Source organism: Entelurus aequoreus, linkage group LG27 (assembly GCF_033978785.1).
Source record: "Entelurus aequoreus isolate RoL-2023_Sb linkage group LG27, RoL_Eaeq_v1.1, whole genome shotgun sequence".
Classification (NCBI taxonomy): domain Eukaryota; kingdom Metazoa; phylum Chordata; class Actinopteri; order Syngnathiformes; family Syngnathidae; genus Entelurus; species Entelurus aequoreus.
In genome coordinates this window covers 744,178-766,973 of record NC_084757.1, presented here as the reverse complement: position 1 = coordinate 766,973, position 22,796 = coordinate 744,178, and the positions used below count along the sequence as shown (strand labels likewise).

The following is a 22,796-nucleotide window of genomic DNA, read 5'->3' as shown; positions in this document are numbered from 1 at the left end:
AACTATTTAATAATCACTTATTCTTCTCTTGTTTGATACTTTACATTAGTTTTGGATGATACCACACATTTGGGTATCGATCCGATCCATCGGCGGTCACTCGAACGAGTATGATGATCCTCCTGGTAGGGGTGTATCCCTTTATGGAGGATGCCTGTGTGTGACTTAGTTTAACGTGGGGAAACTGGTGCACAGACAGTCACCACACGATATTTGACAGAATCGGGTCAGGGTCCAGTGGCATGGAGTCCAAGACGACTGGGGACCCTTTTCTGCTGCAGCCTTCTTCCGCCATCGCAGCCGTTGTGGTAGTTCTTGTCCGCCGTTGAGGTCTTCATCGTATCCCTGGCTAGGGGGCAGTCAGGTACTAGGCCTTTGCCAAGGGCCACCTGGGGTAACAGTAGTAAAAGGGGTTAACCTCCTAGTGCCCCAAGACCCCATAGAGGAGCCTCCACTGCCGGATGCACTTTAACGTCATGCCCAGGACACAAGTACCGATACCAAGTAGTTACAGGATCATACATTGGTCATATTCAAAGTCTTCATGAGTCCAAGACATATTTCCTGAGTTTCAATGTAATCATAGTAGTATCGACTAGATACACTCCTGTACTTGGTATCATTACAGTGGATGTCCGGTATAGACCCACCCATGGCATTTGTTTACATTGTGACACCGGTGAGCTATTGTATCCTCCTACGGTGTGTAGTGAAGCATGTTTAGCTATTCCTCATCCTCCAATGATAATGATAATTGTCAGAAACTTACTTTATTTGTTGCCAAAGGATTAGTGATTTAGAAGTAGCTAAAAAAAATACCGACTGTTTCAGTGTTATAACTTCACCTTTATCATTAGTTTTTACACCAAAATGCGTCCATTCTCCCTTTTCTGTCTACACACTGTCTGCTTGTAAGTACTCTGTGCGTGTGCGCTGCCGAACATGCTCCTCTGCTCGTAAAACCAGCTATGTCACGACGACGCTGTCATGACCGTAAAAGGAAAAAAAGGGACCATATTTTTCGCCATTTTTTAATTAATTAGTACCGCAGTACTTTATTAGTACCGGTATACCGTACAACCCTAGTTAGGACAAACAAAAAGGTAAAAAACACATGGAAACTAAAGGGAAGTATGGGTTCCACACTAGTACCATGTCCTGTATGTTGGAGAGAAGTCTTATGTTGACTGTTTCCACACTAGTACCATGTCCTGTATGTTGGAGAGAAGTCTTATGTTGACTGTTTCCACTTTAGTACCATGTCTAGTATGTTGGAGAGAAGTATTATGTTGACTGTTTCCACACTAGTACCATGTCTAATATGTTCTCAAAAGTATTATGATGACTGTTTCCACACTAGTACCATGTCTTGTATGTTGGAGAGAAGTCTTATGTTGACTGTTTCCACACTAGTACCATGTCTTGTATGTTGGAGAGAAGTCTTATGTTGACTGTTTCCACACTAGTACCATGTCTTGTATGTTGGAGAGAAGTCTTATGTTGACTGTTTCCACACTAGTACCATGTCTTGTATGTTGGAGAGAAGTCTTATGTTGACTGTTTCCACACTAGTACCATGTCTTGTATGTTGGAGAGAAGTCTTATGTTGACTGTTTCCACACTAGTACCATGTCTTGTATGTTGGAGAGAAGTCTTATGTTGACTGTTTCCACACTAGTACCATGTCTTGTATGTTGGAGAGAAGTCTTATGTTGACTGTTTCCACACTAGTACCATGTCTTGTATGTTGGAGAGAATTCTTATGTTGACTGTCTGCATGTTCTCAGGGTGGGTCGTCTTGACGCCAGCAGCCGCCAGGACATCGTCCTCAGTGGTCACTTCATCAAGGACCAGCACTGCACCTTCACCAGCTGCACTGATGTGCAGGGAGAGAGTGGGTGCTCTTCACCTTGTTAAGAGTCTGTGTGCAGGGAGAGAGTGGGTGCTCTTCACCTTATTAACAGTCTGTGTGCAGGGAGAGAGTGGGTGCTCTTCACCTTAACAATCATTATAACAGTCTGTGCACAGGGAGAGAGTGGGTGCTCTTCACCTTAACAATCATTATAACAGTCTGTGCACAGGGAGAGAGTGGGTGCCCTTCACCTTAACAATCATTAACATCTTTGTCTGCCAGCAGCCGTGGTCCTCCAGCCGTGTGAAGAAGCCCTGACCTATGTCAACGGCAAGAGAGTGACCCAGCCCACAGTTCTCAGATCAGGTTGTCATTGTACACCAGACTTTTTTACACTGCCTTGATATAATTTTTGTACTTTCAGGCTGCCCTCGTGTTTGGTCACAGGGAAATGTTCAAAATAACAATGTTAAACATAAGTCATACATTTATTTTTTTCATCACGCTTTTTCCATAAAAACACTGCTTGCTATGGCAAACACAAAAGATGCAACATTTTCCCCCAAAAAAATTAAAAGTGGAATATTTTAAAGAAATTGTAGTCTTAAGTAGGTCAATAATTTATAACAACATTGATTTTGATTCATTATTATTTTTTGAGCAACGACGGTTTGGAAAAAAATCCCACTAGTATTATATATATATATATGTATATATATATTTATATATATATATATATATATATATATATATATATATATATATATATATATATATATATATATATATATATATATATATATATATATATATATATATATATATATATACATATATACATATATATACATATATATATATATATACATATATACATATATATATATATATATATATATATATATACATGTATATGTATGTATGTATACATGTATATGTATGTATGTATATATATACATGTATATGTATGTATGTATGTATGTATGTATGTATATATGTTTGTATGTATATATGTATATATGTGTATATATATATATATGTATATATATATATATATGTGTGTATATATATATATATGTATATATATATATACATATATATATGTATGTATGTATGTATGTATATATATGTATATATGTATATATATGTATATATGTATATATATATATGTGTATATATATATATATATATATACTGTATATATATATGTATATGTATATATATATGTATATATATATATATTGTATATATAAATGTATATATATATTTATATATTGTATATAAATAGTATATATATATAGTATATATTTATATATTGTATATACATGTATATATATATTGTATTTATGTGTGTGTGTGTGTATATTTATGTATTTATTTTTTACTCTTAGTGCTTCAATTTCAAGATAAACATCAAATCTACCCATCGATTATAAGTTTGTATTATTTTTTTATGTATTCTTAATGCACTTTTTGTCATGAAAAAATGTTTTTTTTATGGCAAACACACAAAAAATGCAATATTTTCCCCCAAAATATTTCAAAGTGTAATATTTGATGTGAAGTAATTAAGTAGGTCAATAATTCATAGCAACATTGATTTTGATTCGTTATTATTTTTTAGCAATGACAGTTTAAAATAAAAAAGCAGTCTGCATGGCAGCTTTGTGTTATTAGTCATTGTTGCATTTCCCCTGTATGCTCTTTTGTTCCACTTTTTGATGCTTTTTGAAAAAAGTAATCTTAGAATATGTTCGCACATGGCCGCATTTTGGCCATCTCAGCTAAAAAAGTTAAAGTACCAATGATTGTCACACACACACTAGGTGTGGCGAAATTATTGTAATAATAATAATAATAATACACTCCTCCCTTGGCTGGTGTTCAGGAAACCGCATCATCCTGGGGAAGAGCCACGTGTTCCGCTTCAACCACCCGGAGCAGGCCCGAGCCGAGAGGGAGAGGACCCCCTGTGCCGAGACCCCCGCAGAGCCCATGGACTGGGCCTTTGCCCAGAGGGAGTTGCTGGACAAGCAGGGCATTGACATGAAGCAGGAGATGGAACAAAGGTGATTGGTCAGAAAGTAGAAGGAACGAGATGGAACAAAGGTGATTGGTCAGAAAAGTAGAAGGAAGGAGATGGAACAATCAGAAAGTAGAAGGAACGAGATGCAACAAAGGTGATTGGTCAGAAAAGTAGAAGGAAGGAGATGGAACAATCAGAAAGTAAAAGGAAGGAGATGGAACAAAGGTGATTTGTCAGAAAGTAGAAGGAAAGAGATGGAACAAAGGTGATTTGTCAGAAAGGAGAAGGAAGGAGATGGAACAAAGGTGATTGGTCAGAAAAGTAGAAGGAATGAGATGGAACAAAGGTGATGGTCAGAAAGTAGAAGGAAGGAGATAGAACAAGGGTGATTGGTCAGAAAGTAGAAGGAAGGAGATGGAACAAATGTGATTGATCAGAAAGTAGAAGGAAGGAGATGGAACAAAGGTGATTGGTCAGAAAGTAGAAGGAAGGAGATGGAACAAAGGTGATTGGTCAGAAAAGTAGAAGGAAGGAGATGGAACAAAGGTGATTGGTCAGAAAGTAGAAGGAAGGAGATGGAACAAAGGTGATTGGTCAGAAAGTAGAAGGAAGGAGATGGAACAAAAGTGTTTGTTTCCAGGCTGCAGGAGCTGGAGGAGCAGTACCGCAAAGAAAGAGAGGAGGCCAACAACCTGCTGGAGCAGCAAAGACTGGTAGGTTACTGTTCAATCAATCAATCAAGGTTACTGTTGTTCATTTATGGCAGGTTTGATCATGAAGTCCACCTTTACAACACAATAACACTCAACAAACAAACCTCCACCAATCCGGTGAAAAAACATTTCATATTCGTGTTAGTTTGCTTTTATTTTGTTAGCTAGCAGCTCTCATTAGCCTACCTTTTGGTAGTAGCCTGAGCTGCTGTCACTACGCCAAAAGTAGTTCCTTTGTTTTAGCTCTGACAATAACAAATTGGCTATAGCTTGCTTAATATGCAGGTCACAGCATGTAGATAGAGCCATCTTGGAGCTTTCTTAAGAGTGCTATATGGGTGAAATTGGAGAATACCAACTAGAACATTTTTTGATCAACCTGCTATCTGTGCTGTGAACCTCTGGTCGAGGGGTTGATTGAAGCTAAAAAGCTGGCATAAAAAGTTTGCTTGTTATAATGGGAACAGTTAGTATACTTGATAGATGTCTCAAAACCCATGAATTTTGGGTTCAAATTATTAAAATGGCAGCATAAAATTTTAGCATGCTAATGTTAGCAGAATAATAATATTTGGCGTATTCAGTTTTGATCTTGCAGAGTTAAGGTGATTGCAGCATTGTTGGCCTGCACCAATAAAACAACATGTCTGAGGGTCTCCACTTTAGACACGGAGTCTTCTAATGTGAAATACCTTTTGTGCTCTTTGGGCATCCATGATGTTTCTGCTTCACCTTCAGGACTACGAGAGCAAGCTGGAGGCTCTTCAGAAGCAGGTGGATCGTTATTACCCAGAAGCCCCTGAGGAAGAGGAGGAGCCAGAAGAAGAAGGTGATTTTGTTTTTCCTGAGCGCCCCCACAGGAGTTTACTGGAACTATACCCACACATGTAATAAATACTGGAATTATACCCACACATGTAATAAATACTGGAATTATATCCACACATGTAATAAATACTGGAAATATACACACACATGTAATAAATACTGGAACTATACCCACACATGTAATAAATACTGGAACTATACCCACACATGTAATAAATACTGGAATTACATCCACACATGTAATAAATATTGGAAGTATACCCACACATGTAATAAATACTGGAAGTATATCCACACATGTAATAAATACTGGAATTATATCCACACATGTAATAAATACTGGAAGTATATCCACACATGTAATAAATACTGGAAGTATATCCACACATGTAATAAATACTGGAACTATACCCACACATGTAATAAATACTGGAACTATACCCACACATGTAATAAATACAGGAAGTATATCCACACATGTAATAAATACTGGAAGTATATCCACACATGTAATAAATACTGGAACTATACCCACACATGTAATAAAAACTGGAAGTATACACACACATGTAATAAATACTGGAAGTATACCGGTATCCACACATGTAATAAATACTGGAAGTATATCAAATACTGGAACTATACCCACACATGTAATAAATACATGAACTATACCCACACATGTAATAAATACTGGAACTATACCCACACATGTAATAAATACTGGAACTATACCCACACATGTAATAAATACTGGAAGTATATCCACACATGTAATAAATACTGGAACTATACCCACACATGTAATACATACTGGAACTATATCCACACATGTAATAAATACTGGAACTTTACCGACACATGTAATAAATACTGGAACTATATCCACACATGTAATAAATACTGGAACTATACCCACACATGTAATAAATACTGGAACTATATCCACACATGTTATAAATACTGGAACTATACCCACACATGTAATAAATACAGGAAATATATCCACACATGTAATAAATACTGGAACTATACCCACACATGTAATAAATACTGGAACTATACCCACACATGTAATAAATATTGGAATTATACCCACACATGTAATAAATACTGGAATTATACCCACACATGTAATAAATACTGGAACTATACCCACACATTTAATAAATACTGAAACTATACCCACACATGTAATAAATACTGGAAGTATACCCACACATGTAATAAATACTGGAACTATACCCACACATGTAATAAATACTGGAAGTATACCCACACATGTAATAAATACTGGAACTATACCCACACATGTAATAAATACTGGAATTATACCCACACATGTAATAAATACTGGAACTATACCCACACATGTAATAAATACTGGAACTATGTAATAAATACTGGAACTACAAAGTCAATGTTGTTGTGTCCTACAGTGGCGTGGAGCCACAAGGAGCGAGAGCTGGCGGTGTGGACCTTCCGCAGGTGGAGGTCTTACCAGTTCACCTCTCTGCGGGACCTGCTGTGGGGCAACGCCATCTTCCTCAAGGAGGCCAACGCCATCAGCGTGGAGCTGAAGAAGAAGGTGAGAACATGGCGTGGACCAAAGACTTGGAATAACAGGTCCCTTGTGGACCTCCCAGGTCCAGTTCCAGTTTGTGCTGCTGACAGACACCCTCTACTCGCCTCTACCGCCTGACCTGCTGCCAGCCAGCAAAGACCTGGACCACACGCACTTTCCTCAGACCATGGTCGCCGTGGAGGTGCAGGACCAGAAGAACGCAGCCACTCACTACTGGACCTTGGAAAAACTAAGGTCACTTCAGCTTTGACTTGTCACTCTGTATGATAGACTAGAGATGGACCCAGTATCTTTTTACCTCTCTCAGTATCGCTCTTTTTTTACATTGATAAATACATTATAGACACATACAATATAGACTTATACAATATAGACATATACAATATAGACATATACAATATAGATACATACAATATTGACACATACAATATATAATTGAAGAATAAAAAATAAATCGTATTTAGATTTTTTTAATAGTTTAAGAATCGTTACAAATAAGAATCGCGATTCATTCGAAAATTATTTTCTTTGTCACCCCTTTAAAGTAGATCGTAATAAGCAGCGATTTTCTATTTATTCTATTCATTTTAGAATAAAAATGACTCATTGTCAGTAATTCTAGCCAAAGATGTTTTGATAGCTGACAGAACTTTTTTTTTTTTTTTCCTCCTTCTTATGACAAATCTTCTCCGGTCTGCTTTCACTGCAGCACTCACGAGGCCACGCCCACTCACCTTCCTCCTGCAGTGCTCTCCTATGCTTACCTGTCAAAATGTCCTTTTTTTGGCCTGGAAATCCAGTTTTTGTCCTTCTTTTCTCGCCTTTTATTTTGTTTGTTTTGGCTACTGCAGAGTCGCTGGACGTGGGCTCATTAAAGGAGCGTTTCATGTTCCGTGATTCAATCAAATAAGGTGACAGATACAAATATGAGATGATGATATCAGTAGAGAAGGTGAGGCAGCAGCACACACATTCTCCTACTTCCAGGAAGAAATTATGTCAGCCAGCTAGAAAAATGTCTACACTATAAGCTATATTAAGGAACCCAGAAATGTTTATATGTTCAGTGTTTCCCATAAACTGCCAAGATACCTGTGGCGGTGGGGGCGTGGCCATGGGCGTGGTCACCATGACATCATCGAGTAATTTGCATAATTTACTACAATGATTTGATTTTCTCTAAAAAGGCTCAAAAAATGTATACTTACTAATTAATAATAACAGTTTTGTTTTAAACGTCCATCCATCCATCCATTTTACAATATAATTACAACACTTTATGTACATATTTATATACAGATTTGAACAATAAGTTATTCACTGAAATATATTTATTAATTGTGGTTCTTACAAAAAATATATCTTATAAAATATAAAAGCTAAAATGTCTCTTAAAGCTCTGCCCCTTTAATTAGTGCATACTAAATAATTTAACTTTAGCCTACTACTACAACCATATTATTTACCAGCAACATAAAGTGAAACAGAGGCAGAGGTGTCCTGCCACAGTCAGTAACAAATAAACAGAAAACAGTAGTGATGGTAGATAGACACAGAGCTTCATCAAACATCTGATCCACTGACCAAAGAGCTCCAAAAATCTTGAACTTTAGACTGCCATCAGTTTTACTCCCTACACTTAACCATGTGTTTCCTACTGCCTGCAGACTTTGCACCCTTTGTTATATACACATGTTGTGTTTCTGATATAAATACATTTAATAAAGTCAAATACAAATAAGGCAACAAGAGAAGTATCCTACACTTCTCTTTTGTAAAGTAAATCTGAACAGCCGATATGGGCATCTACATCAACTATAAGATTTGCCTGAGAAGCTGGAGAGGACAAAAAAAATTTTTTTATTTTTATTTTTTTAATTTGTGGCGGACGTAATTCCTTCGTGGCGGGCCGCCACAAATAAATGAATGTGTGGGAAACCCTGATGTTGGCAATGGTTCAGGGTTCCTTCGCTCATATCTGAGATATTAGTTGTTTTGCTGATACGGGACCAATATCCCTAGAATACAATGAGTAGTACAACAGAAGTAACACAAAAGCTCAGGAAGCTGCTCAAATACTCATTGGTCTTCTGAGGCGTGCTGACGCAACCTTTAGACCAGGGGTCACCAACCTTTTCCAGACCAAGACCCCTGGTCTCAAATCAAGATCTACCACTGCGTCAACCATGTTTTATATGCGTGTGTATATTATATATATATATATATATATATATATATATATATATATATATATATATATATATATATATATATATATATATATATATATATATATATATATATATATATATATATATATATATATATATATGTACGTATATACAAATACAGTACAGCCCAAAAGTTTGGACACACCTCCTCATTCAATGTGTTTTCTTTATTTTCATGACTATATACATTGTAGATTGTCACATCAAAACTATGAATGAACACATGTGGAGTTATGTACTTAACAAAAGAATAACTAAAAACATGTTTTATATTCTAGTTTCTTCAAAATAGCCCCCCCCATTGCTCTGATTACTGCTTTGCACACTCTTGGCATTCTCTCATATGTGTACATACACTATGTTGCCAAAAGTATTTGGCCACCGGCCTTGACTCACATATGAACTTGAAGTGCCATCCCATGGAATTGTCCAAAATGTTTTGGTATCCTGGAGCATTCAAAGTCTCTTTCACTGGAACTAAGGGGCCAAGCCCAACTCCTGAAAAACAACCCCACACCATAATTCCTCCTCCACCAAATTTCACACTCGGCACAATGCAGTCCGAAATGTTGCAGCTGGCCGTGTTGGGGGGTGGTGGGAGCTGAGGAAGAGAAGCGTGTTCAGAAGTCCTAATGCAAAACAAATACACATACTCTTACTACTACTACGAGGAATAATAAACAACACATACACATACTCTTACTACTACTACAAGGGAATAATAAACAACACATACTCTTACTACTATTACGAGGGGATAATAAACAACACATACTCTTACTACTACTACGAGGGAATAATAAAGAACACATACTCTTACTACTATTACGAGGGAATAATAAACAACAAATACCCATACTCTTACTACTACTACGAGGGAATAATAAACAACAAATTCACATACTCTTACTACTACTACGAGGGAATAATAAACAACACATACTCTTACTACTATTACGAGGGAATAATAAACAACAAATACCCATACTCTTACTACTACTACGAGGGAATAATAAACAACACATACTCTTACTACTACTAGGAGGGAATAATGAACAACAAATTCACATACTCTTACTACTACTACGAGGGAATAATAAACAACACATACTCTTACTACTATTACGAGGGAATAATAAACAACACATACTCTTACTACTATTACGAGGGAATAATAAACAACAAATACCCATACTCTTACTACTACTACGAGGGAATAATAAACAACACATACTCTTACTATTAGTACGATGGAATAATAAACAACAAATTCACATACTCTTACTACTACTATGAGGGTATAATAAACAACACATACTCTTACTACTACTACTACGAGGGAATAATAAACAACAAATACACATACTCTTACTACTACTATGAGGGAATAATAAACAACAAATACACATATTACTACTACTAAGAGGGAATAATAAACAACAAATACACAAATTACTACTACTAAGAGGGAATAATAAACAACACATTTACATACTTGTACTACTACTACGAGGGAATAATAAACAACAAATACACACACTCTTACTACTACTACAAGGGAATAATAAACAACAAATACACATACTCTTACTACTACTACAAGGGAATGATAAACAACACATACTCTTACTACTACTACGAGGGAATAATAAACAACACATACTCTTACTACTACTACGAGGGAATAATAAACAACACATACTCTTACTGCTACTACGAGGAATAATAAACAACACATACACATACTCTTACTACTACTACAAGGGAATAATAAACAACACATACTCTTACTACTACTACGAGGGAATAATAAACAACACATACTCTTACTGCTACTACAAGGAATAATAAACAACACATACACATACTCTTACTACTACCACAAGGGAATAATAAACAACACATACTCTTACTACTACTACAAGGGAATAATGAACAACAAATTCACATACTCTTACTACTACTACGAGGGAATAATAAACAACACATAGTCTTACTACTACTGCAAGGGAATAATAAACAACAAATACGCATACTCTTACTACTACTATGAGGGAATAATAAACAACACATACTCTTACTACTACTGTTCAGAAGTCCTAATGCTTGCCTGTTCACCGGGTGTCACTAATGTCATATTTCTACTATTTCCGCGTAAAGGTCCCAAATATGGAGTGGTAGATTATTTAGGGTGTAAACACATTGTTGTTCTTGCAGGCAGAGGCTGGATCTCATGAGGGAGATGTACGACCGCGCTGCTGAAGTTCCTCCCACCACCACGTCAACAGACGACGGCGAGAGCGCCATGACGGGCAGCGACCCTTTCTACGACCGCTTCCCATGGTTCCGTCTGGTCGGCAGGTACGTTCCTGTCCACGGACTGTGCAGAAGAGGGTTTTCATGCCAGGGTCAGCACTCGTGCTGCTCTTCCCTTTCCTGCCTGGATGAGTGCAAGCTCCTTCATGGTCATAACATTTGAGCCCTGCTGTGTTGTGATTGGTCCCTCATTCATGTTATGAGTCTTGCAGCCCCATGGAGAGGTTTAGACCATTAGTTGTCACCTTTGATATTTCCTAATAGTTGATTTATGCACCAGCTCTTAGTTGTGTTTTTACAATTAAGGTAATTAATATAACATAATATTTAGTGATACTAATAATTTTTTTTACACAGGGCTTTGAGATTGCCCAATCAACAAATTATAACAAACATAACATCATTCATGTTAGGATTATTTTTATAATCCAAATTTCTGTCACAAATGTAATTATAATTTTGTGTATTTTTATTAAACAATATTATGATTATTATGAATAGTAAAAAATAATAGTAACATGAATTTGTTTTATACAGTATTTCTCTATCCACTCAGCTAAAGTAACTACTGATAATCCAAAAACATTTATATAATACAACTCCCCAATTACACAACGTAATGTTAATAACAATTGGCCTGGACGCTTGGAAAGTTCTCTTTAAGACATTTCTTTTAAAAAAAACTTATTTTTTTTGCATATTTTATCTGTTTTAATTGTTCAGCTTTGTTTTAAACCTTGGTCTATACTGTAGCTTTTAGACATCACACACAAACATCATGTAGGCTAAGTACACATACACATAGTACTACTACTACTATGAGGGAATAATGAACAACAAATACACATACTCTTACTACTACTACGAGGGAATAATAAGCAACAAGTACACATTCTCTTACTACTACTGCGAGGGAATAATAAACAACGAATACACATACTCTTACTACTACTACGAGGGAATAATAAACAACACATACTCTTACTGCTACTGCAAGGGAATAATAAACATCAAACACACACATTCTTACTACTACTACAAGGAAATAATAAACAACAAATACACATACTCTTACTACTACTACAAGGGAATAATAAACAACAAATACACATACTCTTACTACTATTACAAGGGAATAATAAACAACAAATACACATACTTTTACTACTACTACTAGAGAATAATAAACAAGTACAGATACTCTTACTACTACTTTGAGGGAATAATAAAGAACACATACTCTTACTACTACTACTACAAGGGAATAATAAACAGCACCTACACAAACTCTTACTTCTACTACGAGGGAATAATAAACAACACATACTCTTACTACTACAACGAGGGAATAATAAACAACAAATACACATACTCTTACTACTACTACGAGGGAATAATAAACAACGAATACACATACTCTTACTACTACTACGAGGGAATAATAAACAACACATACTCTTACTGCTACTGCAAGGGAATAATAATCATCAAACACACATATTCTTACTACTACAAGGGAATAATAAACAACAAATACACATACTCTTACTACTATTACAAGGGAATAATAAACAACAAATACACATACTCTTACTACTACTACTAGAGAATAATAAACAACAAGTACAGATACTCTTACTACTACTACAAGGGTATAATAAAGAACACATACTCTTACTACTACTACAAGGGAATAATAAACAGCACATACACATACTCTTACTTCTACTACGAGGATCAATGAACAACACATACATACTCTTACTACTACTACGAGGGAATAACAAACAACACATACTCTTACTACTACTACGAGGGAATAACAAACAACACATACTCTTACTACTACTACGAGGGAATAATAACCAAGAAATACATATACTCTTACTACTACTACGAGGGAATAATAAACAACAAATACACATACTCTTACTACTACTACGAGGGAATAATAAACTACAAATACACATACTCTTACTATTACTACGAGGGAATAATAAACAACAAATACACATACTCTTACTACTACTACGAGGGAATAATAAACTACAAATACACATACTCTTACTACTACTACGAGGGAATAATAAACAACAAATACACATACTCTTACTACTACTACAAGGGAATAATAAACAACACATACTCTTACTACTGCAAGGGAATAATAAACAATAAATACACATACTCTTACTACTACTACAAGGGAATAATAAACACCAAATACACATACTCTTACTACTACTACGAGGGAATAATAAACAACAAATACACATACTCTTACTACTACTACTACGAGGGAATACTAAACAACAAATCAATGAGTAACATGACAAGCTTGCAATTCAACAATATCCCCGTTTGTGGACAAGAATAAAAGACAATCTTTTTATGAACTAGCGCTAACACAACTCAGTGAAAAGACTCAACAGAGCTGCCGGAAAAGTGTTATTAAGTAATTAAGTAAAGTATTAAATAAAAAAATAATAAAAGTATACTTTTTACAGTACACCTAATCAGTGAATAAAAATGGTGGCATTAATGAAATATGATTAAATTACTTAATCAAAAAAGTTTAATGTGTATAATCCATACTTTGTCACATGTAATAATAAATTAAATAATAATTAGCATTAATAATAATAATAATATATTATAAATATTAAATAAATAATAATGATTTATAAATAATACATTAATAAATATAACACATTGAATACTTATTTAAGTATAATACATTTAAATCATTATGAATAATACATGAATAATAATTAAATAATAAATATAAAACATTGAATAATGACTTAAATATATTCAATGAAAATTATAAGATAACTGAAGGTATGACATGATACTTTACAAATAAATGTCCTTGTCTTTGGGCTTCTTCATGAGAACCATCGCACCAACTATTGTGACTTCCAGGTTGATGATGGTTCCTATTCAGGCAGCGACTACTTCTGTCTGCATCCCTCTAACGCTTCTCTACTAGCAAGTGTTTCTCTCTAACTCTACTAACCCACTTCCCGTGTCTCTGGTGCACCAGAAACCCTCTTTTCAACACTTGCATGAGCGAGCGCATGAGCGAGCCCACCCCGTCCCCGACCCTCTCCAGCTCTGAAATGACCGAGCCGGCGGAGGGTCGAGGGGAGGAGGAGGAGTTGGAGGACCTGGACGATGATATCTTTTTGGACGACTCATGCTTGGAGCTGGGGGGAGAGGAGGAGGAGGATGATGATGAGGATGAGGAGGAGCGAGAGCTCTGCCAAGGTTCCAGCGAAGGCCAGGATCCCTTTTACGACCGCTCGCCGTTATTCAGTGTAGTGGGAAGGTTGGTGAGGTTTCGCTGCTGGACGGAACTAGCTCTTTCACGCTGAGACGCACATTTGTCAAACACAATGACAAGGTGATGTCCACATCAACCACTTTTTTTGCTCCAAGCAGGACCTTCTTCATAGTACCAGGTTCAACCAAATCCATATGGAAAATACTTTTCCATATATTAGCTGCACCAGACTATAAGATAGATTAGGGTTGTACGGTATACCGGTATTAGTATAGTACCGCGATACAATATGGACTAATTAGGAGTCTTTGTTTGTTTACTTACTACTAAAAGACAAGTTGTCTAGTACAGTGTTTTTCAACCTTTTTTGAGCCGAGGCACATTTTTTTCATTGAAAAAATCCAAAGGCACACCACCAGCAGAAATCATTAAAATATGAAACTCGATATTGACAATAAAAAGTCGTGGGATATGATTTTAAACCATAACTAAGCATGCAACACTATAGCTCTTATCTCAAAGTAGGTGTACTGCCACCACCTGTCACATCACACCCTGACTTATTTGGACTTTTTTGCTGTTTTCCTGTGTGTAGTGTTTTAGTTCTTGTCTTGCGCTCCTATTTTGGTGGCTTTTCCTGTTTTGTTGGTATTTTCCTGTAGCAGTTTCATGTCTTCCTTTAAGCGATATTCCCCGCACCTGCTTTGTTTTAGCAATCTAGAATATTGCAGTTGTTTTTATCCTTCTTTGTGGGGACATTGTTGATTGTCTTGTCATGTTCGGATGTACTTTGTGAACGCCGTCTGCTCCACACGCTGTAAGTCTTTGCTGTCGTCCAGCATTCTGTTTTTCTTCACTTTGTCGCCAGTTCAGTTGTAGTTTCGTTCCGCATAGCCTTGCCTAAGCTTCAATGCCTTTTTTTTTAGGGGCACTCACCTTTTGTTTATTTTTCAGTTTAAGCATTAGACACCTTTTTACCTGCACTCTGCCTCCCGCTGTCGTCTGAAAAATTGTGATCACGATTAGCTACCTGCTGCCACCTACTGATATGGAAGAGTATTACACGGTTACTCTGCCGACACTCAACAACAACACATCATTTGCAGACTATAATTGCTGGTTTGCAAAAAATGTTACACCCCAAATAGGTGAAATTAGATAATCTCCCACGGCACACCAGACTGTATCTCACGGCACACTAGTGTGCCGCGGCACAGTGGTTGAAAAACACTGGTCTAGTACAGTGTTTTTCAACCTTTTTTGAGCCAAGGCACATTTTTTTCATTAAAAAAAATACGGAGGCACACCACCAGCAGAAAAGGTTACAAAATGAAACTCCACCAGGTTGTCGTGCCTTATTTTGAGTTTGTTGTTGTTTCCTATGTGTAGTGCTTTAGTCTCTGTCTTGCGCTGTTCATTTGGTGACCCTTCCTGTTTTGTTGTTGTTCTCCTGTAGCAGCTTCACGCCTTCCTTTGAGTTCTATTCCCCACACCTGCTTTGTTTTCGCAATCAAGACTATTTAAGTTGTGCGTACGCTATCCTTCTTTGTGGGGACACTGTTGATTGTCATGTCATGTACGGATGTACTTTGTGGACGCCGTCTCCGCTCCACACGCTGTAAGTTTTTGCTGTCGTCCAGCATTCTGTTTTTGTTTACTTTGCAGCCCAGTTCAGTTTTACTTTTGTTTTGCACAGCCATCCCTATGCTTCAGTGCCTTTTCCTAGCGGGACTTGCCTTTTGTTCATTTTTGGTTTAAGCCTTACATTAACTTTTTACATACCAAAAAACACTGCACTAGACGGCACATTATTATAATTATTGATTTGCAAAAAAATATTTTTTTGGACCAATTAGGTGAAGTTGCATAATTTCCCACGGCACACCAGACAATATCTCACTGCACACTAGTGTGCCGCGGCACAGTGGTTTAAAAACACTGGTCTAGTATGTTCACTATTTTATTTAAAGGCCTACTGAAAGCCACTACTACCGACCTCGCAGTCTGATAGTTTATATATCAATGATGAAATCTTAACATTGCAACACATGCCAATACGGCCGGGTTAACTTATAAAGTGACATTTTAAATTTCCCGCCACACTTCCGGTTGAAAACGTCTAGATATGATGACGTATGCGCGTGACATCAACAGTTGATACGGAAGTATTCGGACCCATTGAATCCAATACAAAAAAGCTCTGTTTTCATCCCAAAATTCCACAGTATTCTGGACATCTGTGTTGGTGAATCTTTTGCAATTTGTTTAATGAACAATGGAGACTGCAAAGAAGAAAGCTGTAGGTGCGATCGGTGTATTAGCGGCGGACTACAACAACACAACCAGGAGGACTTTGAGGATAGCAGATGCGCTAGCCGAACGACCTCACCTTGACTTCCTCCGTCTCCGGGCCGCCAGATGAGAGCTGGCGTAGGTGCAGAGCTAATGTTTTTAGCATAGCTCTGTCGAGGTTCCGTAGCTAAGTTAGCTTCAATGGCGTCGTTAGCAACAGCATTGCTATGCTTCGCCAAGCTGGAAAGCATTAACCGTGTATTTACATGTCCAGAGTTTGGTAGTATTGTTGATCTTCTGTCTATCCTTCCAGTCAGGGACTTATTTGTTTTGTTTCTATATGCAGTAAAGCCCGATGTTATCACGTTAGCTCAGTAGCTAAAGTGCTTCGCCGATGTATTGTCGTGGAGATAAAAGTCACTGTGAATGTCCTTTTCGCGTTCTCGACTCTCATATAGTATCCGAGGTGGTTTAAAATACAAATCCGTGATCCACAATAGAAAAAGGAGAGAGTGTGGAATCCAATGAACCAGCTTGTACCTAAGTTACGGTCAGAGCGAAAAAAGGTACGTTCTGCACTGCACGCTAGTCCTTCACTTTCACGTTCCTCATCCACGAATCTTTCATCCTGGCTCAAATTAATGGGGTAATCGTCGCTTTCTCGGTCCGAATCTCTCTCGCTGCTGGTGTAAACAATGGGGAAATGTGAGCAGTCCTTCCTCCGGTGTCGTCACGCTACTTCCGGTAGGGGCAAGGCTTTTTTTTTTATCAGAGACCAAAAGTTGCGAACTTTATCGTCGTTGTTCTATACTAAATCCTTTCAGCAAAAATATGGCAATATCGCGAAATGATCAAGTATGACACATAGAATGGATCTGCTATCCCCGTTTAAATTTTAAAAAATCATTTCAGTAGGCCTTTAAGGACAAACTTGCAATAAGAAACATACACTACCGTTCAAAAGTTTGGGGTCACATTGAAATGTCCTTATTTTTGAAGGAAAAGCACTGTACTTTTCAATGAAGATAACTTTAAACTAGTCTTAACTTTAAAGAAATACACCCTATACATTGCTAATGTGGTAAATGACTATTCTAGCTGCAAATGTCTGGTTTTTGGTGCAATATCTACATAGGTGTATAGAGGCCCATTTCCAGCAACTATCACTCCAGTGTTCTAATGGTACAATGTGTTTGCTCATTGGCTCAGAAGGCTAATTGATGATTAGAAAACCCTTGTGCAATCATGTTCACACATCTGAAAACAGTCTAGCTCGTTACAGAAGCTACAAAACTGACCTTCCTTTGAGCAGATTGAGTTTCTGGAGCATCACATTTGTGGGGTCAATTAAACGCTCAAAATGGCCAGAAAAAGAGAACTTTCATCTGAAACTCGGCAGTCTATTCTTCTTCTTAGAAATGAAGGCTATTCCACAAAATTGTTTGGGTGACCCCAAACTTTTGAACGGTAGTGTATGTTTCAAGCACCCTAAGATTTTTTGTTAAAATAAAGCTAATAATGCCATTTTTTGTGGTCTCCTTTATTTAGAAAAGTATCAAAGTATCAAAATCATTTTGCTATTGGGACAACACTAAGCTAGATACACACAGAAATATTCTGTAAATGTTTATCTACATACTTTAATTGCTTCCACACGGTGTCTGTAACACGGCAGTAAAACGGCTGATCAAACAAAACAGAAGTCATCGTCATGGACCCGCTCACCCAATAACTCCGCGGTGACGTTTTGGTGCATTTACCTGGGGATTTGTGAAAGTGAAACAATACACACAGAATGCAATTGTAAGTTAAAAATAGGAACACAGACGCTCTTAAACGTGTTAGCATATTCGCTCACGCTAACTACGCTGGCGTCATTACATTAAGATAGGACGTAGAATTATGCATAAAAACACTCCTGTAGACATCACACATTGGACGCTTTAGTAAGTATGAACAGTTTTAGTTATATTGTAAAATTGACAAACTTTGCTTGGAATGATAAAAATGAAGAATCCACAGGCGTAGAAATGCTATAAAAGATGAATGGCACTCCCGTTGGAAAAAAAAAAAGTTGAGTGAACTGCTCCACTTTGTTGGTTGACATTTATTTCCAACATCCATCCATCCATTTTCTACTGCTTGTCCCTTTTGGGGTCGCGGGGGGTAGCTGGAGCCTATCTCAGCTGCATTCGGGCGGTACACCCTGGACAAGTCGCCACCTCATCGCAGTATTTCCAACATGTTTCCAGTATTTGTATGATACATCACGTATCTTCATTTGTCTTTACAACATGTCCAAAAAGGAGTAGGAAGAAGCAAAGCTAATCTAATCCTCCCCCTGTTTCACTTCGTAGCAATTAGTGACACGTATGTTCTCAATTTTCACACAACATTCATTGTAAATACAACAGTTCTCTTCATAAATAGTTCAAGTCAGGTATGATTCACTTTATGAGATGGATGATATTATTTTTCAGTACGTTCATGACGCTTCTCAGCGTATTTGCTTTTAAAAATGTTTTAAATGCTTTTTATAGCTGGCAGCGTAGAAAAATCCATAAATTAGCCGCACCGTCCTATAAGCCGCAGGGTTCAAAGTGTAGGAAAAAAGTAGCATCTTACAATGGGGAATTTAGGATACATTACTATTAATGGTGTCGTGAAGCCTGCAGAGAGAGCGAAGAAGAAGTTTCAGTTTCAGTTCCTGTCAAGGCATGACAAACAAGGTGCCTATTTTAGAGACTGCTTGGACCTTGAGATTCTGTAGCTAGGTGGATTCTCTCACAGTATTGTTTGTACTTGAAGTGGATCATCATTTTAGAATGCGGGAGGACTCGAGTTGAAAGAGCTGGTTTCCACCTCAGCCGTCTCTTTTAGGCATGCCAGAGCACAAAGTCCTTTCATTTATTCCCTCTTGAGTCTGTGTGACCATGACCTGGTGGTCCTCCTCTGCACACCTGTCCAGCTGCCAGGTGTCCTGGTTGTGTGTGGCCAGCACAAGGCTGTTTTGCCTGATGACTTCTCCACGCCATATGCTTTGGCTTCTTTGGAGTCCAGGAGCTTTTTTTTTTTTGTTCTCATTTTTTCTTTTTCTGTCCTGAGCATGCCTTCTTTACACCTCACCAATCTTGTCATACGCCTTTTTAACACTTAAATGTCCACTCCTATTGGCTCGTGGAGACGGGGCGTTTGAATGCAACAATTTCTACCATAGATTTAAAAAAAAAAAAAAAAACGTATATAATTTCAATATTTATTTTAAAAAGGACATAAAAAAGCCGGATCTACTAAAGTTGTGCGTGTGTTAATTCATAGGCAAAGAAAAAAACTAGGGATGTCCGATAATGGCTTTTTGCCGATATCCGATATTCCGATATTGTCCACCTCTTTAATTACCGATACCGATATCAACCGATATATGCAGTCGTGGAATTAACACATTATTATGCCTAATTTGGACAACCATGTATGGTGAAGATAAGGTACTTTTTAAAAAAATGAATCAAATAAAATAAGATAAATAAATTAAAAACATTTTCTTGAATAAAAAAGAAAGTAAAACAATATAAAAACAGTTACATAGACACTAGTAATTAATGAAAATGAGTCAAATTAACTGTTAAAGGTTAGTACTATTAGTGGACCAGCAGCATGCACAATCATGTGTGCTTACGGACTGTATCCCTTGCAGACTGTATTGATATATATTGATATATAATGTAGGAACCAGAATATTGATAACAGAAATAAATGTTTTTTTGGGTTGGTGCACTAATTGTAAGTGTATCTTGTGTTTTTTATGTTAATTTAATAAAAAAACAACAAAAAAAAAAACAAAAAAAAAACGATACAGATAAAAAAAAAAACCAATACCGATAATTTCCGATATTACATTTTAACGCATTTATCGGCCGATAATATCGGCAGGCCGATATTATCGGACATCCCTAAAAAAAACTAAACATTTTGACTAAGATCCCAAACAACAAATCTGTTACTATTAGTGGGTGTGATCTACTAAGACCGCATGTACAATTGTTTACCAGTGAAAATTTAACTGAGGATTTATTTCACGTTATGTTGAGAAACGTACGCAGCTCACAACTCTGACCTCTACCACCCGCCGCAATTTAGACAAGCCAATACTTTTTTTTCCCCAGAAGACGCCAAAACAAATCGATCTTCTACAAACCCCGTTTCCATATGAGTTGGGAAATTGTGTTAGATGTAAATATAAACGGAATACAATGATTTGCAAATCATTTTCAACCCATATTCAGTTGAATGCACTACAAAGACAACATATTTGATGTTCAAACTCATAAACTTTTTTTTTTTTTTTGCAAATAATAATTAACTTAGAATTTCATGGCTGCAACACGTGCCAAAGTAGTTGGGAAAGGGCATGTTCACCACTGTGTTACATGGCCTTTCCTTTGAACAACGCTAAGTAAAGGTTTGGGAACTGAGGAGACACATTTTTGAAGCTTCTCAGGTGGAATTCTTTCCCATTCTTGCTTGATGTACAGCTTAAGTTGTTCAACAGTCCGGGGGTCTCCCTTCTGCTATTTTAGGCTTCATAATGCGCCACACATTTTCAATGGGAGACAGGTCTGGACTACAGGCAGGCCAGTCTAGTACCCGCACTCTTTTACTATGAAGCCACGTTGATGTAACACGTGGCTTGGCATTGTCTTGCTGAAATAAGCAGGGGCGTCCATGGTAACGTTGCTTTGATGGCAACATATGTTGCTCCAAAAGCTGTATGTACCTTTCAGCATTAATGGTGCCTTCACAGATGTGTAAGTTACCCATGTCTTGGGCACTAATACACCCCCATACCATCACAGATGCTGGCTTTTCAACTTTGCGCCTATAACAATCCGGATGGTTCTTTTCCTCATTGGTCCGGAGGACACGACGTCCAGAGTTTCCAAAAACAATTTGAAATGTGGACTCGTCAGACCACAGAACACTTTTCCACTTTGTATCAGTCCATCTTAGATGAGCTCAGGCCCAGCGAAGCCGGCGGCGTTTCTGGGTGTTGTTGATAAACGGTTTTCGCCTTGCATAGGAGAGTTTTAACTTGCACTTACAGATGTAGCTACCAACTGTAGTTACTGACAGTGGGTTTCTGAAGTGTTCCTGAGCCCATGTGGTGATATCCTTTACACACTGTCGCTTGTTGATGCAGTACAGCCTGAGGGATGGAAGGTCACGGGCTTAGCTGCTTACGTGCAGTGATTTCTCCAGATTCTCTCAACCCTTTGATGATATTACGGAGCGTAGATGGTGAAATCCCTAAATTCCTTGCAATAGCTGGTTGAGAAAGGTTTTTCTTAAACTGTTCAACAATTTGCTCACACATTTGTTGACAAAGTGGTGACCCTCGCCCCATCCTTGTTTGTGAATGACTGAGCATTTCATGGAATCTACTTTTATACCCAATCATGGCACCCACCTGTTCCCAGTTTGCCTGTTCACCTGTGGGATGTTCCAAATAAGTGTTTGATGAGCATTCCTCAACTTTATCAGTATTTATTGCCACCTTTCCCAACTTCTTTGTCACGTGTTGCTGCCATCAAATTCTAAAGTTAATGATTAATTAATGAAAAAAATGTTTATCAGTTTGAACATCAAATATGTTGTCTTTGTAGCATATTC

General features: G+C 37.3%; 1 protein-coding gene across 1 annotated transcript in view; it reads left to right on the top strand.

Annotated features, from left to right (window-relative positions):
* Window positions 1-22,796, top strand: part of LOC133644325 (kinesin-like protein KIF1A) — a 116,130-nt gene that overhangs the window by 32,028 nt on the left and 61,306 nt on the right. Inside the window, exons 18-26 of the mRNA XM_062038722.1 lie at window positions 1,788-1,894; window positions 2,135-2,218; window positions 3,741-3,921; window positions 4,519-4,591; window positions 5,330-5,420; window positions 6,859-7,007; window positions 7,066-7,238; window positions 11,453-11,596; window positions 14,598-14,882. Of these exons, the coding sequence (XP_061894706.1) occupies window positions 1,788-1,894; window positions 2,135-2,218; window positions 3,741-3,921; window positions 4,519-4,591; window positions 5,330-5,420; window positions 6,859-7,007; window positions 7,066-7,238; window positions 11,453-11,596; window positions 14,598-14,882 (1,287 nt within the window). The remainder of the gene's footprint in view (window positions 1-1,787; window positions 1,895-2,134; window positions 2,219-3,740; window positions 3,922-4,518; window positions 4,592-5,329; window positions 5,421-6,858; window positions 7,008-7,065; window positions 7,239-11,452; window positions 11,597-14,597; window positions 14,883-22,796) is intronic.